At 34.0% G+C, this 22938-nt stretch overlaps 1 protein-coding gene across 2 annotated transcripts in view; it reads right to left on the bottom strand.

The window, feature by feature from the left end:
* The window catches only part of LOC112049271 (protein scalloped), a 123151-nt gene that overhangs the window by 98000 nt on the left and 2213 nt on the right, over window positions 1–22938 (bottom strand). The window contains exon 2 of one of the 2 annotated variants that reach the window (XM_024087099.2): window positions 3987–4063. The exons of the other annotated variant lie outside the window; for it this stretch is intronic. Coding sequence (XP_023942867.1) covers window positions 3987–4020 — 34 coding nt within the window. The 5' untranslated portion in view covers window positions 4021–4063. The remainder of the gene's footprint in view (window positions 1–3986; window positions 4064–22938) is intronic. 2 annotated transcript variants of the gene reach the window in all.

Below are 22938 nucleotides of genomic sequence, written 5' to 3'. Positions count from 1 at the left end.
TATTTCAACAGAATTGATCTTACTGTACAATATATCAGTTATGATCAACAAGTCATTCTTTGTTCCCTGTCTCTCCCCAAAGAGGCATGTTTTGCCTACCACACTGCATCAATACGGGTTGTCGGAATATGATTCACATAGTTTGTTATAATTAAAGATAGAAGTCAGATTTGTTATAATTAACTGAGAAGCGAGCGTATGTATGTGATAAATTAAAAGTTTTTATGAAAGCAAAAAATAACTAGGTACATATGATTATCTTACTATTAACAAATTATTCAGTTTTCCAAAATTTTAACACTTTAGTTTCCTAAACATTACTTTCATTAAAATATTTGAAATTGAAGTTTTTTCTGTTATGTAAATGAAGTTTTTGTAGAAATCAGTTGCGAATCAGATTAATTTGCTTGTGTTTTTAAATAAAATGACTTTGAAATAGAATATAATAGAATAAATCGACATGCTGAATAAAATAGTGAAACTTTTAATTATTTATATATAAATTAAAATATTCTTCGAATATCTATATAAAGTGAGTAATTATACGAGTATAGGTATAGATTTAAATAATCGTGCTATCTTTTTAAATTATAATTTAAAAGTCTTTTTTTATTTATTACATTTTGATTTTAATAAAATATCCAGTATTATCTACTGGATATTTTATTAAGTGTGTGTGTGAGTGTTTATAATAATTTATTTTATTATTTCATCAACATACAAAGCTATTTTATCCTTTAAGCTGGACATACACATTCACAAAATTTCATTAAAATCGCGAAGTTACACCGTTTTAGAAGTCTACATAAATATAAACATCAATAGTTAATAATAAAAAAACGAGATTATAAGCGTTTTATCAAAATTTATTTTGAAAAAATGGATTAACCCGTTATCCATTATTACACGGATCAGCTAATCTTAACAGTTAATTGACAACAGTAATCCTAGAGAGGAAGAAATATTTAGGTACATTTTAGTTGATAAACATCGTAATCAATTATCTACGACAACGAAAATATAATAATAATTAATGAAAAGTATCAGTCTACTAAGTATCTCTTATCGTTTTGGTGTTAATCTAAAAAATAAACATTTTGTACTATTGAAAGTATTTTTTAATTTGTCGCAGGATTTAAATATAACCGCAGAAGCATTGGAAGTTTTACCTGAATGGAGCTGAGGTCTAGACAAAGAAAACAATTTATATCCTCTTACTTATTTTGAAAAGTTAATTAAAAGCGTTTTTTCCAAGTAAACTGCTTCGTTGGTCTATTGGTTAGCCTATGTGGCTTTAGATCACGAGGTCCTTTTTGAATCCTGAGTTTATTCCAACAAATGTGAATCAGGTCCAGAGTTTAAAGTTAGTGGTAGATTACGATAAGCCATCGGATAAGAGTGAAACATTATCACACTGAGCCCACCATCTCCTTCATCATCTTATTGGAGTCTTAGCTTTCTTTTATAGAGGCCCTATAATGCATCGTTAAAATAGGCTGATGATAATAATAACAATAAACCCCAAATAAAGACTTGTTATAATGTTGTACTATGCAAAGTGAATTTACTAGGAAAAGCAAGACACAAAAACGCGGGCAAAAATGACGAAAAACTCCAATGCATACTGAAATAAGGTAAAGTATCGAATTGAGAAGTGTAATTTTTAATTGATTAAAAAATAAACACTCTTTAAAGAAAACCGTTCTTCGCTTAAATTGATATCATTATAAAATTAGATCAAGTAAACCACCGGTTTTACGCCGGCCCTTGTATAGCACTCAATTAAATAAGTGAAAGTAGAGCACCGTTGTGTTGGGAGGTGCCAATCTCTTTTAATTACGTTAATCGACATCGCTCATTATTGATTATAGTTTATTAATAATCTTGTTAATCTGTAGGGCTGTTACAATATTGTTTGGCGTTAGCGTATGTGTAGATTGGTTACAAAGAAATAGCTAAATTTTTATGCCATACTAGCAGATGCGGCTCAGTTTTACCCGCGTGGTTCGTATGTATACGGGGATAATATTTAGCCTTCATCAGTAAATGGGCTGTCAGTAGTTCCTGAGATTAGCGCGTTCAAGCAAACAAACAAGCTTTGTAATATTAGTATAGATTTAATAATGATCTACATAATTAAGTACTTATTTATAGTGGTAAAGTTTGTGAGGTTTTAGGTGGTAACAAAACAGATTTTGAAATTCTTTTACTAATAGAAAGCCACGTTATTTGTGAGTGTCATAGGCGAAATCTTATCCCCGTATTCCCACTGCGCGGCGTCTGCTAGTTTACTTTATACGTGCGATGGTTCATTAAGGTAAATGTTAAATAGTAATTTAATAAAAAGCTATTTGTAATTTTTCGATCAAGAGAAAAATGTTCACTGTTGATAGGTAGTGTAGGTAGTAATATTTTACTTCATTTATGTTGAATTTTAAATGAAACTAAAATGGTTGAGTTTATTCATGGACACTATGCAGGCAAAATGCGTGATTACTGAATTTAACCTTAACCTAGGTACACTGGTTCATCGGGTTGTCAAACTTTTTATACAATTTTGGCGCTTATACATAAGCAGTGTTCACATAAGATTGATTTCATTCACATACATAGATATTTTTAAAATCCTTTATAAAAACTATTACGCCAAAAAATATTGAAATAATTACGTCTATTGTTCCGATATTTTTTCACTGTCCATAATCCCAATAAAGCTTGATCGTGTGTTTCTGGCATTAGACCTACACACTCGTAATTTTGATACGCCCCTTCATTTTTAAGAATTCTACATTTTGACTTGACCGTAAGCTTGATCGTGTGTTGCTGGCATTAGACCTACACACTCGTAATTTTGATACGCCCCTTCATTTTTAAAAATTCTACATTTTTTCGCCGAAATTTTTTCTATGTCAAGAGTGACGGCATAATTCGTCTTTATCGTTTCGCAGAACAGAAAAACTGCGATAAGAATTGGACAGGAATTATAATTAAGACAGATAATAGCCGTAAAATATGAGTAACAACGTTACGCTCGTAATTAGTGTTTTTGGAACCATTAATAGATTGCGTGGAACTTACTTTAAACAAAAGTTTAAATCTTTCCATTGTCCAAATAAAACTTAAAGGTTGTATTGATATTGATAAGTCTCTCCTTTATTTGGAAACAGACAAAATCATAGTTATTTTCTAGTAGACTTAATTTGCAAGCTTCACACACGTTAGATTGTTCTATTAGTAGTGACTCTGTCTACGAATCTTCGCTACGATATAATATCGCCAATTTTAAAGTTTAAAGTTAAATTGCAGTTATCGTGGAACTTATTATTTTATGTTTAGTCATGGTTGTGATTTTTACATAAAATTTAAATATTTTTGCAATTTCTCTGAACTACAATTCAAAAAAATGGATTAATACCGGCTAACAATTTTAAATGTATCAAATAGAATCCTTCCGGATTTCAGTTCAGATCCATTAAAATTTAAAATGGTTTCTGATTGATGCAGATTGTAAAGTAGACCGCACATTTCACTTATTACATAGCAAAAGTTTTTGACATTGATGTTAGCTTTGAAAGCTTGATGCACAATACAAGAGTTAGACTATGTCGAGAGTAACCAAAGACGTAACGTAACTAACGTCTAAACAGTAACACTTTACTACGATACTGGGTAAGGTTTATTATTATTAATATGAACCTACTGCTTCTTAAAGGTTTTTCAATAAATATCTCAGTCACGGTCACACAACCTACAGTAGGTACTGTCCATCGGTAATATTATGTTTTTTAGTCATTCCAAATTCAAGAAGAAACTGTCTGATACATATTACGAGTAGGTATGTTTCTTGTGTCGATATGAAAGTTCTGGGCGATTCCTGCTGCTTTCATGCTAAGAATTAAAAACATAATATATAGCACACGTTTGCGGCACGTACGGTTCGAGCAAACAAATGTGAGATCAACTTTAGCCTGAATATTTTCTCTTACCGAGATTAGCGTAGTATCCGGCCGGATGCATCATGAGTGAACCGATCACCGTAGTAAACTTTCCATTTGTCACTTACCTAAAACGAACAAATCACAAATTACAATAGATAGGATATTTTCACAAATACTTGTTGTTTTTTTTTACACAATGGATTTTATACATTAGGGATATTGTGAACCTCGAGGATAAGGTCTCTTCTAGCTCCTGTTTTTCTAACCTTTAAACTACCCTTCAGTTTGTAATGACATTTGCTATGGACAAGTCACGTGATCAAGATCTGTCATTCCCATATATTTTTCTAGTTTTCGAAGCGTTTGCGATCGTAGAAAGAGAATCGTCGTGCCACTTGGCTACAGGGGCTGATTAGAACAGCTTCAGCTCGTCTTCCCATACGGTCTTTGCTGCTGGCACTTCTTTTCTTTTACGATTATATGGGATTTAAGACCCTTACTTCTTAAGTCCTTAAATTCAAAAGATTTAAGATTCAATTGTTGGTAAGTGGTAATATTATATCATCAAAGCCTTAACGAATTGTGTTATGTATTTTAAATTTTAATTTTGCTTTCCATTTTATCTTCTTTTTGCTTTAACTGTTTTATCTAAATGGAACGTGATCTTGTTCGATGCCGGTGGACCAGTTTATTGACAGCTTGCCGATAAAATCATAATATGCATGATTATATAAAAAATATATATCACAGATATATTAATATTAAACGCAGTTGTAACAGATTTTTAAAAAACGTTGCAACAAAAAAGCCAATTAAGAAATAAAAGGCCTCGTTCATTTCGCCGGGTTTCCGCACGAAGTTTACAGTACCAATGCGTGCAGAGAGGTATTGACTTTTTGATTTTTTGAAGATTTTTCTGTAGTACAGTATGAGTATAAGAATTGCACCTAATAACTTTGTACCTACCAACAAATAAAACTAACGATCCCATACAATATAATTAATATTTTATTATCAACTAGCGGACCTGGTTAGGCTTCGCTTTGACTTATGTGCAATTCTTCTCTACACTACCCCTGCCCTACCCCTATCCTTAAGATCTATAATTGATTCTTAAAAGTTTGTATGGGAAATATAAAAGGGTTCTTTTTATGGTTTTCCCGGCAATTATTCTAATTTTTCTCACTTTTTAAACCTTCCCTATACCTCCACGAACATTTCAATACCAAGATAAGATAAATTCGTTCAGCCGTACTCGAGTTTTAGCTAGACTAACGAACAGCAATTCATTTTTATATATTTATATACTATACATTATGTCGATTTTTCGATTTTTCAGCCGTTCTACTAAATCCCACTAAAAACACAAATGTATAGTGACACTAATTGGAAGTGTAATTTTTTAAATCATACCTGTAATACAAACAAAACAATTCAAAATATGAGAATTAGCTAAAAATTTCAAATAGGTAGGCATAATAAGATAATATAGGTACTTAATAGAGTAGGTACAATTTTAATAGTATATTTCCATTGAATAAAACTTTTCGTTGATAAGCTGATAGTTATAATACCCGTACGATTTTATCTACTTATTGCGGATAATGTATGGATATAGAACCTGGTAGACCTACCTTATTTTTGCATTAAATAATACCAATTTGATAAATACTTTTTATTTATAAACTTAATGTAATTTATAGTGCAGATAACATTGTCTTAGATAAGAAAAATTGATATGTCTATACGTGAAATATTCCATTAATGGATACCTAAAAATCAGTGAATTAGGTTTAAATGCAAATATTTTTTTAAAACAATCATTAAAACTTAGAAAGTATTTGTCCCATCTCATTTTTCAAGAATTTTTGTTTGTTTGTCTATACGGCTACCTGCTTATTTGTTCCAGCATCACTCATAACTATTAGATAAATTTTATAAGAAAGTTTGAGGATTCGAGTAAAATTAAGAATTGAAGTAACTGAGGAAACTGAGAATTATTTCAAATCGGATGTAAGGAAAAAGGTTATTAAAAAAAGAAACGTGTTCTACCCAGAAAAAGTCACAGGAATCCAGTTTTTAATAATATCTAACGCTCCAAATTCATTTCATTACGCATTTATGTTGAATCAAAAACTTTTTAATGTCTTAGTTGTACCATTTTAAATTTATCATAATTATACTTAGATAAATAATATTTTAATTTTAAAATAAAATTTTAATTTAATATCACAAGATAAACCCTGGGGAAATTGAACGTAACAATTAAGATAGGTATAAGATATGGCAAAAAAAAATACTTAATACTAAAATTACCTAATTAACTGATATTTTGATGTAATCAGTAATCGTAAAAGGAGATTCGAGGATGATAAAAGGATTAAGGACATGCATGTTAACACTAACGATAGTGAAGACGCGAAAGATGAATAATATTCAGCAGAGAAACCAAACTGTATATGTGAACAAAGCTATTGCGAAACACATCCTACAGAAAAGAAGCTCTGTAGTAAACGCGTTATCAACTGATTTTACAAAGGTAAGGAAACTCTAGATGACTCCATTGATAACGCCTACTATAATGAAAAATATGGCAACAAGGGTGCACAAAAAACTACAGAGTTTAATAATGTCTTCTAATGTTGTCTTACAGTTTATAATGATAAACAAAACAAGCAAATAAATTTGGAAATTTTGAGTGGAAAACCATTACGACAGAGCACTATACTTTCCACGGTACGCTACTAAATTGCCTTGTAATTCACTACCCTGTACCAGTTTTAAGCTTCTTAAGCTTTTAATTTCACAATAATCGCCTCTCAAATCTAAAAAATTCTTCATATCTTCCTGCTTTTATATTGGTCCCTCTCAATTTTTGGAATTCATAATCAATACGATCTCTGCTTCTACTTTTGGCTATTATGAGCCAAATGGTTTTTTTTTATTCTTTACAAGTTACTAACTTGTTAGGAGGAGAATGAAAATCCACACCCCTTTTCAGTTTCTACACGACTTCGTACCGGGACGCTAAATCGCTTGGCCGTCAGTTTTCTGATTATTTAACATATTTTTTTATTATTTTTTGTTTCAGAGCATCATGAAAAAGCATGTTTAAGTTTGAACTTTAAATAAATGATGTGAACAATAAAGCGATGCATAAAGGCAGCATTTCATTTCGGCAATGTGTTCGCAATATCCAGCGTAGGTACCTAGACGGAATATTCGGGAATATAGGGGCTAGAATTCAAGCAAGGATTGCATATTCAGGGCGAGGCATGCGAACACACGTGGCTGCCACGGCCTGCTGCGGAATCTGACCAAATGCCCATCGGGCCTCGATTGTTGCCCGAATTGCGATGGCTTATTTATGCTCTGCTGTGAAAACAATGCACAGGTGAGAGCTCTGTGAAAGGAATTTTCGGTATTCTTTTCAAATTAAACTTAATTGATATCACAAAAAATGACACGTTGCTCAAGACGCGTTTCGTATGAGAAAATGTGCGCAGATTTTGACATCGTTTTAAACAGAGACTAGCGGATTACTACAACTTCTTACTCGTGAAAAATAGTTATTTTTAAGTATGAGCTATCTAACATAAGATTCATCAATAATTTATAGAATAAATTAGTTCGTTAAGTGTGGAACCACCGCTTATAACAGATAATATAATCATTGTAACAGAACAACACTTTGCAGTAAAACTGCGCCGTCATACTAAAGAGTATTGGCGCTACTTAAAAATCATGTGCCTATAGTCACAGTAGGACCCTTTACAGATGAACAATAGTTATTGAACAAAACAATGTTGTTTGGTGGCATAAATAGCCCGGGCAGCAGGCTAATTCACTATCTTTGACGTATGCTAGTTGACATAATATACGAAATTGAGATTCTATGTAAAAATGTCACCTAGTGCTTACAGTGGATATCACACAGTAGGTAAATGACATATTGTCAATTGTTTGATGTTTATGTTTTATATTAATAGGTTGACAATAAAGACTAAAATAGTAAATAGGCCAGCTGGAAATAATCACAACGAGATCTATCACTACTTACTAATTTAGATATACGTCATATTTCGAAAGCTGAGTTACTAAAAGATAAAAGCGCAGTATGAGTAATTTAACAAAACTCGCAAAATTGTGTAGTCACGGCTTAGATAAAGATCATTATTATTAGGATTGCGTTTGAATTACGCGCTATAGCAAAGTGAAATCCTATACACTGTAGATAATCCTCATAAAGAGCAATTTAGATCGTGACAAACGAGCCGCGTTGCGCCGTTTAGTTTGGAAATCGTGTATAAATCGCTCTACATACGGAACCAACTTCGGATGTAATGAAGACTTTGTTTGCAAGAGAAAATTATGTATGCGAATTGGTTCCAACAATATTAAGTCCAGGCTAAGTTATTGTTTTCTGAAAACCGAAAATCTCTTAACTACCTCGTATTTACTTTAGAAAATGAATTCATTGATTTGTTTGCATAACATGTCGTCAGATTGTACGTAGTGAGTTAACGGTTAAGGAAAATTTTATGGGCATCTGGTAATTCACATAAAATAACTAATTGAGGTAGGTATACGGTTTTTTTCCGATATGAAATAGGTACATTCTTTAAACCAATAGATATTATGCTTATAGCTACAAATATACTGCACTACAAGTAGGTAACCGGATCCCAAATGATTTATCCCAACTTCGTACCGTACATAAAGCGAAAATCGCTTTATGTACGCTCTATGTAAAGAATTACAGCATTAGGAATTTATATTTTCTAAATTCAGTTTCAACTTTTGCCAGGTTTGGTGATAAGTTGGTTGCCATTCTACCGGAGAAAGACGTATCGCCAAGTAAATTTGATACGATAACGTGTAACATATCAGAACCATTTAAATAAACCATATCCTCCCCGGATTAGTGCGAAGAATTTTTAGTTCTTTAAAAGGTAAAGTCAAGTGATATTGTAATGAAACTTAAATTGTTCGTCATAACAAAAGTGAGTAGGTATACAATTTTAAAAGTTGGATGTAATGTTGGTCTCGTGTGTAGAGATTTTGAGCTATTGTTAATTATATACACAAGTCGCCGACGCTAAACATACAATTTATTGCCAGTAAACTAGAACATAGATTCATCTCGAGAGATTTGTGAGCGTTATGAATAGTCGAAAACATTTCATGACAAATTGACTCGTTTCGGTGGTACTTGTTAAAAACAAAGCATTAACTTTCAAATGTTTAAAACAAGTGTATTTTTCAGAAGATTTATAATCTTCATAACACTGAACGGCCGGGATATACTTGGAAATACCACTGCGTATTATGCGTACTATAGATATAATACTGGAAAACTGTTAGAAAATATGGATGCATATTAAAAATACTGATTATTGACGATAATTTGTGTATGTAATATACAGAATGTCCCGTAAATAGTACGATAGACTCTACGTCCTGTTTTAAAATTTTTGAGAACTGAAGGTAGGTAGGGATTTTTTGGATTTTGTAGAAATATTAATATAACTTAAAACCGTATTTCAGCTTACATAAATATTTCGTTATTTTGAGCGGTTTATAATACGAAAGTCTTTTCGCGCTTTGACCGGTAAACATAACATTTCGGTTCTGAACACGACGATGATGAATAAAATTACTTAATATAGATAAATACGCAAATAAATGACTAGGTTTACACTGTAATTTGTGGCATTTAAACAATTTAGACCTCGGTTTAACACCTAGTAGGTATCTATAGCTTAACCTTTAAAATGAAGTGCAATATATGTCAACCTACCAAAGGTGCTTCGTTAACTCTATGTAGATTAAGTAATTTACATATTTCTATACATCTAAGCATGACTATGTGGCTAATTTAATAAATTATTAGGTCAGCCATATAGAAAACCATGTTCTCATGTTACAATATACAATTTTCAGACGATTGGTTAATAGATTTGTAGAGTACAAGTCATATAATTTCATCTTTATTTGATGAATGTGCTAGGAATGCTAGAGGAATTAGGTACCTAGTTTTATTTATATGTAGATATAAATTATTATATTTTTGACCTTGGTATTTTCTACTAGTCCCTAGTATTAGGTTAAATACCGAAAATTCATTAAGAACCGGTAATAAAACTAAAGCTTAGGCACATTTTAGGGCATAGTTGACCGTTAAATTCGGCTAAAAATACCACACCAATACGATTAAGTATTTCTAAAGGTATACAGTATGTACGAGAAATTTTAATTAAGGCTTCAGTTGGCAGTAAATTATGTAGTAACCGTCTCTCAGGCAACGTTTAACCGTTGAAAAATCGACGTTTGCCTTTAACCGTAGTAGAGCAATGTCAGTTAAATAGCGATTGGAGTTAGAGATAATACGGAATCGGGCTCGAGATCTAAAAGACCCAGAGCGTTGAGTCAGCGTGTTGAATTCGGAAAACATTTGGGGCATCTTTTCGTTGGTGTTTCTCTTGCATTACGCAATAAACTAAGGCCGGTGACTAGTGGTCATAATTTGATACTTAAAAACAGAAATCTGGATCAGCCTGGCTGTCCAGCGCGTAAATGCAGCCAGTGTTCTTGCCACCATTCCACGTGGGCATGATTTGTATGGTTATTAGGATGTGTTAGCTTAAGTTCCTTATTGTATTCTTTCTCAATAAAAATAAAAAATGAAAAAAAAAACAGTTGAAAAATCACATTTTATCTTAATTTAGTCGTTCTAACCACAGGGTTCAAATTCCGGTCGAAATCGAGTATTCTACGAATATGCACTTAGAAAAATTTGAAGCATCTTTTCCTTGGTGTTTCTCTTGCATTACCTACGCACTAAGTTAGGGCCAGTAACTAGTGATCATAATTTGATACTTAAAAAAATTAAAAAAAATCTATACTTTCGTCGTTCTGTCCACATACTTCAAGATTGCGGTCGAAATCAACATTTACGTACCTTTACTTACTTGTATTATTATGTTTTTAACGGAAAAGTTATCGCTGTATCAAATCTAGACCGACCGACGATTACGAAACAATGGGACATTAATAAAAACTACGCCAAGTAGTGCGGAGCATGAAAACGTTCCGTTTCATGAAATTCGTCGCTAGCTTTGATACTGTAAAGCCAGACATTAGGCATATACCTATATCACCTGGATACCTAGTTTTAACTAGGTCTTGGCCCTTTCCATTGAGATATACGATGTTAAAACTTAAAGTATATAGTTAGTACCAAAGTAGGAGTCAACGAAGCGTATGCGACATCGTTAGGGCTTCTCAAATAATCTTTCATCTTCTTTATTTATCGAAAATCCCTTTGTGTTATCTTTGTGATAGCATAAATGTTTTAGAGAATTCGTATGCAAACTTTTATTTCTTAGTTAATCAGTTATATATAAGAAATTAAATATCACGTGTCTCAAACGCTGAAGGAAAACGTCGTGAGGAAACTTGTAAACCAGAGAATTGTCATAATTCTCTGAGTGTGTGAAGTCTACCAATCCGCATTGGGCCAGCGCGGTGGACTATTGGCCTAAAACCTCTCATTTGATACTCGAGCTGAGCAGTGAGCCGAAAATGGGTTGATAATGATGATGATGACGAATGAGTTACACATTAAATACATATTGAACTAAAAGTCTGTGTGGCCAGTTAACTCTTATCTTATAAAAGCTGAAAGTTTTCCGGTTTATGCTTTACTATAAGCACTACTGTAAACTACTGTGGAGTTTGAATTGGTGGCTTTGGGAGATAGCAGGTTCCAAGTATCCATATGCTCAATTGTCCAAGTATATTTGAAACGTGAATTTTTACATACGAAATGAACATAAGAAATGATGTTACCCTGGCAGTTAGCTTCGAGGCAACTCTTGCTATAAAGACGATGTTTTGCAAGAAAGATAGACGAAGCAAATTAAACCATCAGAGATGATTCGCACAAAGCTTTAAGTCGTATGTAAAAACTTCATTAGGTACTCTGAACATCAGAGATAAGCTAAGCTGAGCTATAAAATTAAATGATTCTATTATAGAATTGCTTAGAAACACAGCATTTATATTGGTTCTTAAAGTCCATTGATGTGGTTTTATTATGCATAAAGTCTGCCTTAGAAATGTCTCAGAATTTAGACCTTTACGTATAGTTGTCCTATTTTCATATAAGAAACCGGCTTTACCTATTCACGTCATGAATCGTGTTGGTAGAATTATTCCAGATAAACATAGCCAAGCTTAAACAGAACCTTTTGTTTGGTTTGATATCTATGGAAATGGTACATAATAGACATGATATTCTACCTATTGCGGAATAAGTTTTATATGGAAACCGGTTTTACCTATCGAGTTGCTCTATATCAAGTCTGCATTAACTGAACCGTAAAATGTAAAGCTCTAAAGCATTGATATATGCTGCCAATAAAATTATATTCGGCAAGCTTTGAAACTAGTTCCATACAAAACCTATAAACGCCATAGTTAGCGATAACGTCGTCGTTTAAAAAAAACCATCTATCATTTTTTATTTTATACATAGGTAGTTTAAATTATACAGGTTTTCTCGGTATATTTTCCTCTAGCGAACAACGCTTAATGAATTCTGAATATTAATTAAGCACATAAGTTTAGTAGACAAAGTTTGTGAGGATCCTCGACTCGAACGCTACGCACCAGACCATCACGCCTGTTTGATAAGCGCGTTCCAGTCATGGCTCTAATTAAATATAATAAATAATTCAATGTTCATTAGCCACGCGAGTCACGAGGCAGATCTTTCGGTTAGCGATACGGCGCTAGATGAAAAAGTAAGAGCCGTGGTCCGATGCGAGGTATGCGCGGAATGGCGGGGGCATCCGGGCGGCAGCGATTGTTGCCAGTTATCACTGAATGTTTTTCACCGGGGCATTTTGTGTCGCTACAAAAAACCCACATAAAGGGCGGGCGCGGCTCGTTTGAGACACCGCCCCTGTGGGAAAATCGTCGCCAGAAAACTGCGAGCAAATAAATTATAAACTCTCTCACGTGGAACGCGATCCGGCATGTTCACTTTTATTTGTACAAAGCTCATAAACAGCGAGGATGCGCCGCGGCGCGCAGTTGGGCGCGTTTAACTTGCAACGCTTTGGGGAAAGCTAGGGACGGTTGAATAAACCTCGAACGTTTGCTGAAAGTTGAGATAAATTTTGCATTCGCCCGAGCGGCGTTTGCACGTGCGTTTACGGCGTAAGATTTTGCAGTTGTCGCGCGATCGCTGGGGATCATTAGCGAAAATGGAGCGACCCGGAATAGAACTGACAGCGGAACGATTGCACCGCCCGTGATGGATGACGCCGACGGGAGCCGGCCGGGTTATTACTGCGGGCTTAATATCCACACCCGGAGAGAATTAGAGGGTAATGAAAAAATGCGGCAATCGTGTGTGGTAATCGTATAATTTATTACGGACATATAATAAAATTAATGAGGTAATAAAATCAAATTATTTCTGAGCACTCAACGTTGCCACGGTAAAGGACCGCCATCACAACAAGTGATAGTGACGTTTGGCCTTAGTTCACACTTCGTTATCACTTCTACTAATTTTCAATTTTGTCTATTTTTAAAGGACAAGAAGGGTTATTACAAATATTATAGGTTTAATTAGATAAAACATTTTCACGGTGTTCTTAAGAAGTTGTCAAGAAAAAGAAGTTTATAAAGATCTCAATATAAAGTCAATGAGCGTAACTATGGCTATATAAAACTGGTTGACGGATTGGATAGAGGACCCTGCGCTGACAACAAAGTTACAGTCAAAGATATAAATTATAGAAAGATAGGACAGTGACACAATTTAGACTTAAATAGCAACATATGTTCAAGCGTTTAAAAATAGTTATATTAATCTGAATTAGTTATAGTTTGATTTTTTTTATTATCGTGCATACAGTAGTATGACTGAATACCGACTAACTTAACCTTGATTTACCATTTATACACATAAATTAACAGATAATTAATTTACGCCATACCTACCTATAATAAAACGGTTTCAGTTATGGCAACAATTTTTGTAATTTATGAGTGATATACGAATGTTGATTCAAGGTTTTGAACGCACAAAGTAAAACAAACAATAAATTATTTAGGTACATCTTGGCTTGTTTATTCTTTTTAATACTTTAAAACCCTGATCCCGTCAGGATCCCATGATGTTCGTAAACTGTAGATTCATAAATTAGATCATCTTTAACTAAGCGTTATTATAAATTAGAAACCCTTATAGGGTCCGTCCGTCTGTTTGTATTATGCTAATTGCGTTCCGTTTTTCGGCGAATATTTTATTCATTGACATTGGTAGGGTGCGCTATCTTTAATAAAATGAAAAAAAAAAACCTAAAAAGTCTGATAAAAGATTACGATAGTAATTTTCGACAATGTATCAAAATAGCACCGACGCATTTTTAAACACAAATTATCAACATAAGCTATTGACGCATTTATAAACGATAGCCGCTCTCGGTTGTGGCCAAATCTCTACGACGCACGTAGCTTGCAAGAAAACTCGCAGAAAATGCATCGGAGATAAGAAAAAATTCAGTCCGTCCGTGCACATATAAGTACAGTGCATTGACGGTGACATTCCACGGGGAATGCTCCGCATATCGAGACTTAAAGTAACCATTTACCGATTGCAGATAGGTACGCCAGGGCCAGCCGAGCAATCTGGTCAGATCGCTTCACTCGCATACTTGTTGCTACATATTATACTTAACCTAAATAAGCGGGAAAATATTTTCTTTTCGCGTTAGTTTAACGAGCCATCGTTAAATTTAATTATATATTGAAAAAAAGTGTTTGTTTATTTATCGGGTGTTTGCATGCGTTTAAGGTTTAGACAGACAGGAAATAATCTTACACGCGTTTTAATAAGCATGCATTTTACATAGACATTCAAATGCAGCAACACCGCGCGATTAGAATTGTGCATTGCAAAACTAGTTGACGGCCGTGAATTTTCTTTACCGCGGGAAATCCTTTCTTAGCAGATGCTTACGTCATAGAAAAAATCTGCCTGCCAAATCTTAGCGCAATTCGTTTGTTTTGAGCTGTGTATTTAAATACAATAACTATTTATTTTAGCCCATACAAACAAATTTGTTTTAATGCTAGCTAACCACAGTCCGATATACCCACATGCCTGCAGCGCTGCCGGCATGACGTCCGCTACAACTCTTCGTATTGGTCGCGATTTTTGCTTTAAGTCGAGCTGTCATGCAAATGGCGACCAACATACAATGAGTTTTACCGGATGTCAAGCCCGGCAGCACTGCTGGCATGTGGGTATATCGAACCGTGGCTGGCTAGCGTAAAGAGATATTATAACCAGAAGTTAGTTGAACTCTACATAAAATAGATTCCCATAGTACAGAGAGATACAGTTATACTGGTCACATTATTGCCCAAACTTAGCTGTAATTTACTATTAGCGTAATAAGGATTCATATTTCTGATGTTTGTTTCTGAGAACGGTCGTTTAGTACGTACTTTTCGGCTTAACTACCGTCGGTAAGTACTTAAGTAGTTATTACATTCAATAATTGAAACATGCAAGTTAATTAGCTAATTTTCTGTGTATTACTGTTTTTTTTATACTCGACTAGATATTTTATTTCATTTTAGGTAGCTTGCTTGATCACGAAACAGTTTTATACAATTTTTGGGTAGTGATTCGTCGAGGTCAACATATTTAGACAAAACTACCCTCACCACACTAATCTTAAGTGTACAAAAGAAAGTGGAAGAAATCTTTCTTAACCCGATATTTACGTATGTAAAGCCCGGAAACTAAACAAAGGGTTTGAATAAACAATCAATAAACTGTTTCTACTTCGTGTCTGTATAGATACAGACGATGAATAGATAAACAAAAGTCCACGTAAAGTCGTCATTAAAGTAACTTAAGTTACGGCTAACCGTTATAGTCCCGACGTGGAATAACAAAAAAAGTGGTCCTGCCGTGACGCCACTAGTGACTTCTCCCATCCTTGTCACACACGAGACCGTGTTGATAGTTGGAGCGGGATGAACGTAGTTTTAATATGCAACTCCTAATATGAGATGCGTTTAATTTATCGCACGACAGCCGCTCTCCGTAGCAACCGAGAGCGACATTAATCTTAGGCGCTAAGAATGGTGTCCAAAATTCTATACGGGATACATAATAAATTGTAAATAAAATATTAATATCTCAGATGTTCCCGGTTTAAGTTTTAACTGGAATTACGTAGGTGATGTTTAACTATCATATAAAATTAACAATGATAAGGAAAAAGTTGACAAGGAAATCAGTAAAGTTATTACGTAAAAATTAAATAGCCATATTACGTAAAAGACTGTCCTTTTTAATAGTTTACTTAAGGTACCTATTGTACTAATAGAATAAGAATTAATAAAACTAATCATAAGTGTAAATTTAATCATGCATTGTAGAGGGTAAAAAAACAGAAGAACGACAATAATTACTTAAGTAATACTGAATTTGAAACTAACTATAATTAAGTGTACGTGACTTAGAATAAATTAGAATTTTTGAACGTTTAAAATATGACTAATAATCTCCTTCCTCTCCAATAAATCGTAAAAAAATGTTAGAAGTGCGAAGGTAATAGGTAATTATGACAATAGTCCAATGAGGATCGAATCCAGTCCTCTCCTTGTTGAGTTTTGTCCTTTGACTGTTAGAAGCAAATTCAAATTCAAATTAGAAAGAAAACAAAATCTTAAAAGTCCAAAAATAATATCTTCAGCTTACCGACAATATAATTCACGAAATAGAATCAAGCTTTCTATATTAATGAAAATTGTATACTAGTTAGTAGATACTAATCACTAGTTACGAAATGAGGACATACAAAATTTAATGTTTCACGGGTATTGGGTTCAAAATCAATATATTAGCCGCCGTCCTCTGCCATTTACCACAGGACAGAATTCAAATTTAGTATCTCGATAATTACAGCGACGCAGTAATTGTTATTAAATACCGTACAAGGTATTTGCAACCTATGGTATTGACTAACTACAATACTTAAATGGACATTAAATTATGTTAACACATGTAATACATGGCTATAAAATATTTATAAACAATTGTTCGTAACTATGGGTTATATAAAACTGAATATTTATAATTTCTTGTAAAAAATATTTTTATCGTTGTAAATCCAATTTAATATCCATCACATCTTGTAAATTCTTTTTATCATTGAGAATCTAGCAGCTTTTACTAGGATACCTACTTATGAATGTTAAAAACTATAGAAATAATTTAAAAGAATAACTAAAAGTTAAACAGTGATATATACCTAACTTATTTTTGTTAGTGAGAATAAGGAAAAAAATTCACAAAAGTAAATCCTATTCAATAATGTTACGTAAAACTTTAGAAAAATTAATGTACGTACCTATATTATGTAAGTTAAAACGTTCCCGCGCTACAGACTTTTAATTTTAACTGGACTATGGAATATGGAATCGAAATTTCAAACAAAATCTTTAGAAAAAACTGTACAGTTAAAACTGAAAGACGATTTGACGAATAAAACTGCACGTCTACCATTGCTATACGTGAAAACTTGACAACGACTGATACAGTTTCAAATATCTTTTTAAAATGATCTATTTTATTTTATTTTTATGTTGTTATTTTTTCTAAAAAAAGAATCAAAGTTAAGTGCATAAGATACTGGCCCAAATGATATCTCAAATCAAGTTCATTAAGTTGTTAATGTTAACATTTGAAAGCAAACTACACATTTCTATAGTACTTCAGTAATTGCAAGTAATTTGATTTGATTTCTAGCTGAAAAAAGTTCGAATTCTAACATCTATCACCGAAGATCCGATCAAATGAAAATAGAACCAATTCAAGATTACACCGTTATAAAATAAAAATTAAAAAGAAAAAAAAATCAGAAGCCTGAATTTTCCAAGTCAATAAGTAAATTTTTATCGTGTTGTTATATTCAGAAATAAAAAAGGCAATCTATTGATACCTTTACTTGAAATAGGATTACAGATGTTCTGTAAAACATTTAAAAGTTTCTGAAACGCGCCTTTTTCTAAAAACGATGGTACAACTTTTTATACCCTCTTTTATTGTTGAAAACGATGTGGGTTTGTAGAGCATTAAGAGAAAAGTTTTTGTAAGAATATTTCTAGAATATAAAAGCAATAAGTATTTTTTGATACATACATATCAAAAGATTGTCTCTAGGTTATAGTTTTAGTTCAAGGTTTAAAATCTTCAAAATGAGAAATTATTCATTTCCAAACGACACAGATGCTGATGAACTGGATCAAAACTGGATGAACGAGTAAAGCAAAGCGCTGTGGGGAAGACAACGGGACTTCTGAGGACCAATGGGCTACTTAATTAGCTGAAAAGATTACTTTTGATAGAATAGACCCCCTATAGGACCCATATCTAGTATTGAACGAAATCTATTTCAAATTACAAAAACAGTGTTCAATTATAGCAAGTTTCGTAGTTTAGTTTGTCTACTTTGGAAGTCTGATTGGATTTGGATGTACTAATATGTACAGACAAACATGAACGTACTCGTAACAGGCTGGTTAGTGTGTAAAACTGAAGGAAGGTCAGCAATACAAATGTGCTGACGCCGTAGACTTATGACACTTTCAGTTTATATAATGATTTATTTATTTTGCTATTATCCGCGAAAAGCCGACGAACCCATGCGACAACGTCACCCAGGTTCGACAAAATACTCTCTACGTACGTTTCACCCCCAAAACCGGAGCATCCTCAGGAGATGTTGACTCTACAACGTTACAATTGCACGAGTATTTTGTCGGACCTGGGTGACGTTGTCGCATGGGTTCGTCGGCTTGTCGCGGATAATAGAAAAATAAATAAATTTATATATAATCATGATGAACTTCCGCAAAGTAACGCCTGCTTCTATCCAATACTTTCAGTTTGTCATCCCGGTATAGGTTGACTATAGTTGCTAGGTACTATTTTGAAAGTTCTTACATTAATTAGAAGCAGTAATATTAATATATCACAGTCTTTTAAAACTATAAATATAGACCGTCGTAAACAACAACACGCGAAAATAAATTTAAAATGGCACTCAATACAAATTGCTTATTCATGATATTAGTTACGTGAAATAAAACAAATACCTACTACAGTGGCTGGCGGAAGAGAATGCCCGGTAGTTCAATTACAATACACTAATGTAGAAGTCAGTTGTATCAATAAAGAATCAAAACTACGTGACCCACCAAAATTATCGCTCTTTAAATCTTATATTTACGTTACGTTACTTTAAAAACTTTATTACAAATTACTTTTATAATACGTTCAAACTTATCATGGATTGATTACCATGGCAGCGTTGGCTATTTCTTTATTTATTTTTTCAGATCAGATTTTAATCCAGAACCCGACGCTCTCGCAGATGTAAAACACAAAGCGTTAGGTCAGTCTGAAACTAGCAAAGTGTACACTCGTAAGACAAAAGAGCTGGTCCGCTCAAACCGGCGGACAATCAAAGCGAGCGAGCCAATTGTGAAATAAAACGCACAAATAACAAGTTTAATTAAATCGCCAAGAACGGTACAGAGGGAGCGAACAATCCCAACTACATCGATAGTTTAACAAGTGAACTCAAAAGTAAGCTTCATATTGAACGCTACCTGCAAATTGCAATAAGCGCAGTGTGCTCAAACGTGAAAATTATTACAAAACTCCAACCTAATTTTGCCTTTATAGCGTACCTGGTGTAAAGTTGAGATATTAATTTACGGTGCAGGCATTTTAAAATGCCAGTCTTGGCAGCAGTTGCTAATTCTGATGTTTTGTTATACGTTTGTTACGGTATTCGCAATATCTATTGAAAGTGATAGGATGAAGTTTTTACACTTTGTCAGTTCTGAGTCATAAGTAAACGTTTTAACTGGTCCGTGATTTCCGTGGCTTCTATCTAAATTTAGGGATCTCTACGTTATGTAGCTATTACAATAATATGTTTAATTAATATTAGAGTTGTTAGTTCAAACCAGCGAATATTATTGTCCACGAAGTTTGCACCAGTTTATCTGCTAAATGCTAACACGTACTCAATAAAAAAATCGCATCTACAATTTAGTTACGTACGTGCTTATAATGTAAACGTTAATACCCTCGGACGTGTCGGCAATAATTTCATATGACACCAATTTCGCACTTCCATAATCCCCATTTGTCATTTCTTTAGAAAGTAAAATTAAGATAAATATGAGTCAGGGAGTGGGTCCTTTCGCTTAAATACGTTGTGAGTTTTATAAGGTGGGATATGATACGATTATATCAACGGATTACATGCTCTACTGCTTCAGAATTATGGTTCAGTTTCACGTGATGGTTAAGAAAGTTCACGGTAGTATTCCACAAATAGTAGTCCGAGAATAGAGCGAGGCTACTGGATAGTCATCGCAACCGTATCTCCAGCGGTCGCTGCAAAAATCATTTACGCTTGTTCAGGAATCAGGATCTAAAGGTTTAAAATGTTACTAGTATGAGAATCCGCATTTTTGGATAGTTAATTGGTTTTCTCAAACTTAACATATCGAGTAGTACCCATAAATATCGAATCCGTTAATTGGTTTCTCAGTAGAGTTTTACAGAAAACGCTTGCAAGGAAATTGTCATTTTAAAACTTTTTAAACTAAATACTAAACTTGTGTTGAAAGAGGGAAGAAAGGATATTTATGCGACTAAAGAAAACCCCAGCCAGGGTTTAATTCCTTTTTATATGAGAATGTTCTGCAATTTATATTATTATCCTCTGGGAAACTGTTGGCGTGCGGGCATTAAAGAGCAAGGGATAATGTTTTTGATTTTTTTTACAATGAAGCTCAACTTGCAGCAGGTGGAAAAAAAAATTAACTATACTATTATACGTTGCTGATTTATTTAATGGCAGCAGTTTATAGATAGTAAAACGCACGGACTTATAAAGTTTTACTTTCCTAACCTTTTACACAGTAATTAAACTAGATATTTATCGTAAATATTACTTTTCCCAGTCGTTATAAAGGTTTTAAAATTATGAAATAGAAAAATTTTAAACTGTTAAATTACATTTCGGCCAAAAAAATATTATTAGGCACTTCGTAATGCGTGACATGTAATGGCTTTGATTCGTGGTCGGGAGTTTGTTTGTGGATTAGGGCGAGTCTGACAGGTCAATAAGAGCAGGTAGCGTCGCCTCACACGTCGCTACAATATGGCTTTGCTTTGCTATATAAGTAGTTACGCAATAGAATCATGGCATAACCTTATATTAATACCAATATTACGAGTTTAAAGAGGTAAAGTTTGTAGTTTGAGTATTGAAACGTAGCAAAAGGTATAGTGGATAGAAATTTTCTTCCAACGGGTACAGTATTTGACTAGTGGAGTTACGAAGCATTATGAAGCAAATATATTTTTTCTACTCTCCATGCCATGCCCAACTCCAATTATATCCTATTAGCTGATTTTGGTAAATCAGCTAGTAGGATGTAATTGGAGTTGGGCTTTTTGTTAATTCTTTAATTTCTTTTATCATGGTCGTAGAAAAAGTATTGTATACCACTGCACGTAATTAGCGATTGTAGCACTCGTGCTGTCTATTGTGTAATTCGGCTTTGCTACATTGCACAAAAACACTCGTGCTACGATGGCCCCCATTACATGACAGCGGCATAAACAACTATAGCCGTACTTAGAGTCTTCAGACAATAGTTCTTTTTAGCAAGCAGGCTAACTTGTTAGGAGGAGGATGAAAATCCACACCCCTTTTGGTTTCTACACGGCATCGTACCGGAACGCTAAATCGCTTGGCGGTACGTCTTAGCCGGTAGGGTGGTAACTAGCCACGGCTGAAGCCTCCCACCAGCTAGACCTGGACAAATTAAGAAAATCTCAATCTGCCCAGCCGGGGATCGAACCCAGGACCTCCGTCTTGTATATCCACCGCGCCTACCACTGCGCCACGGAGGCCGTCAAAATTATTAAATATTCAAAAAGTTCAAATATTTTTAAATATCCTTTTACAATGAAATTAAAAAATGAAACACTAGGACGACGAAACCGGAGCTTGGAGTAACAAAACGACATTAGGCTCTTGGTTAATTTGGAGTTGATGTGAAGAACAAAAATAAATCCAACTGGATCCAATATCCCGACGACGGAAACGTGATAAATCGAGTTGAATCGCGTTAGATCGGCCATTAGGTGCGACGCCGCGTGAGGGCGCGTAGTGTCAGCAGTTTACACGTCTTATTGCTTGTCGCGCTGCCGTCCCGGTCGCGTCGCAATAAAAACATCAGGAGTATTCACAGAAATAACTTTTGGCACCCAATCGAGCCGACAAGAGACGAACGGAGCTCCGCAATCTAGCGATCTTTGCGACGCACTTCACTCTTACGATTCGGGAGTTGATAATTAATTTTGAATGGTTACCTACAAAAAACATCAATGGAATTAAAATGCTATCGAAAGCATGGAAGAGTTGATTGTGGCAGATGATATTTGCTGGACTGTTGAGTTTCTTGATTCTTCTCGATTCTTCTCAGCAGAACCTGCTTTTCGAACCGGTAGTAGTATCTACAAATAATCAAAGTTGACGTTTCAAAGCTGGTACCTACTCGTATCTACTTGTCTAACTATGTCTACATGAAACATACGAATTTTGAAATTAAAAGACTCAATAGCTCCATTTACCGGCGAACTCCGTAATTCTAGAAAAATATTTAACTGAATGGAGGGAAAGGAGAAAAATTACATATTTAAAGAGTTAGACAAAGGTTCTTAAAAAGAAATAGGTATCACGGGTAAATCCCCAAACCTATGGTCACCACAAAACACAGAAAACGCTAATTTAAACATTTTGTTCAGAGCGGACTCAATGTTTGGCGCATACATACCTGCGTACTTAAAAACACTTTGGTTTCTAATCGT

Source organism: Bicyclus anynana, chromosome 6 (assembly GCF_947172395.1).
Source record: "Bicyclus anynana chromosome 6, ilBicAnyn1.1, whole genome shotgun sequence".
In the NCBI taxonomy this organism is placed as follows: domain Eukaryota; kingdom Metazoa; phylum Arthropoda; class Insecta; order Lepidoptera; family Nymphalidae; genus Bicyclus; species Bicyclus anynana.
This window is presented reverse-complemented; position numbering and strand designations above follow the sequence as displayed.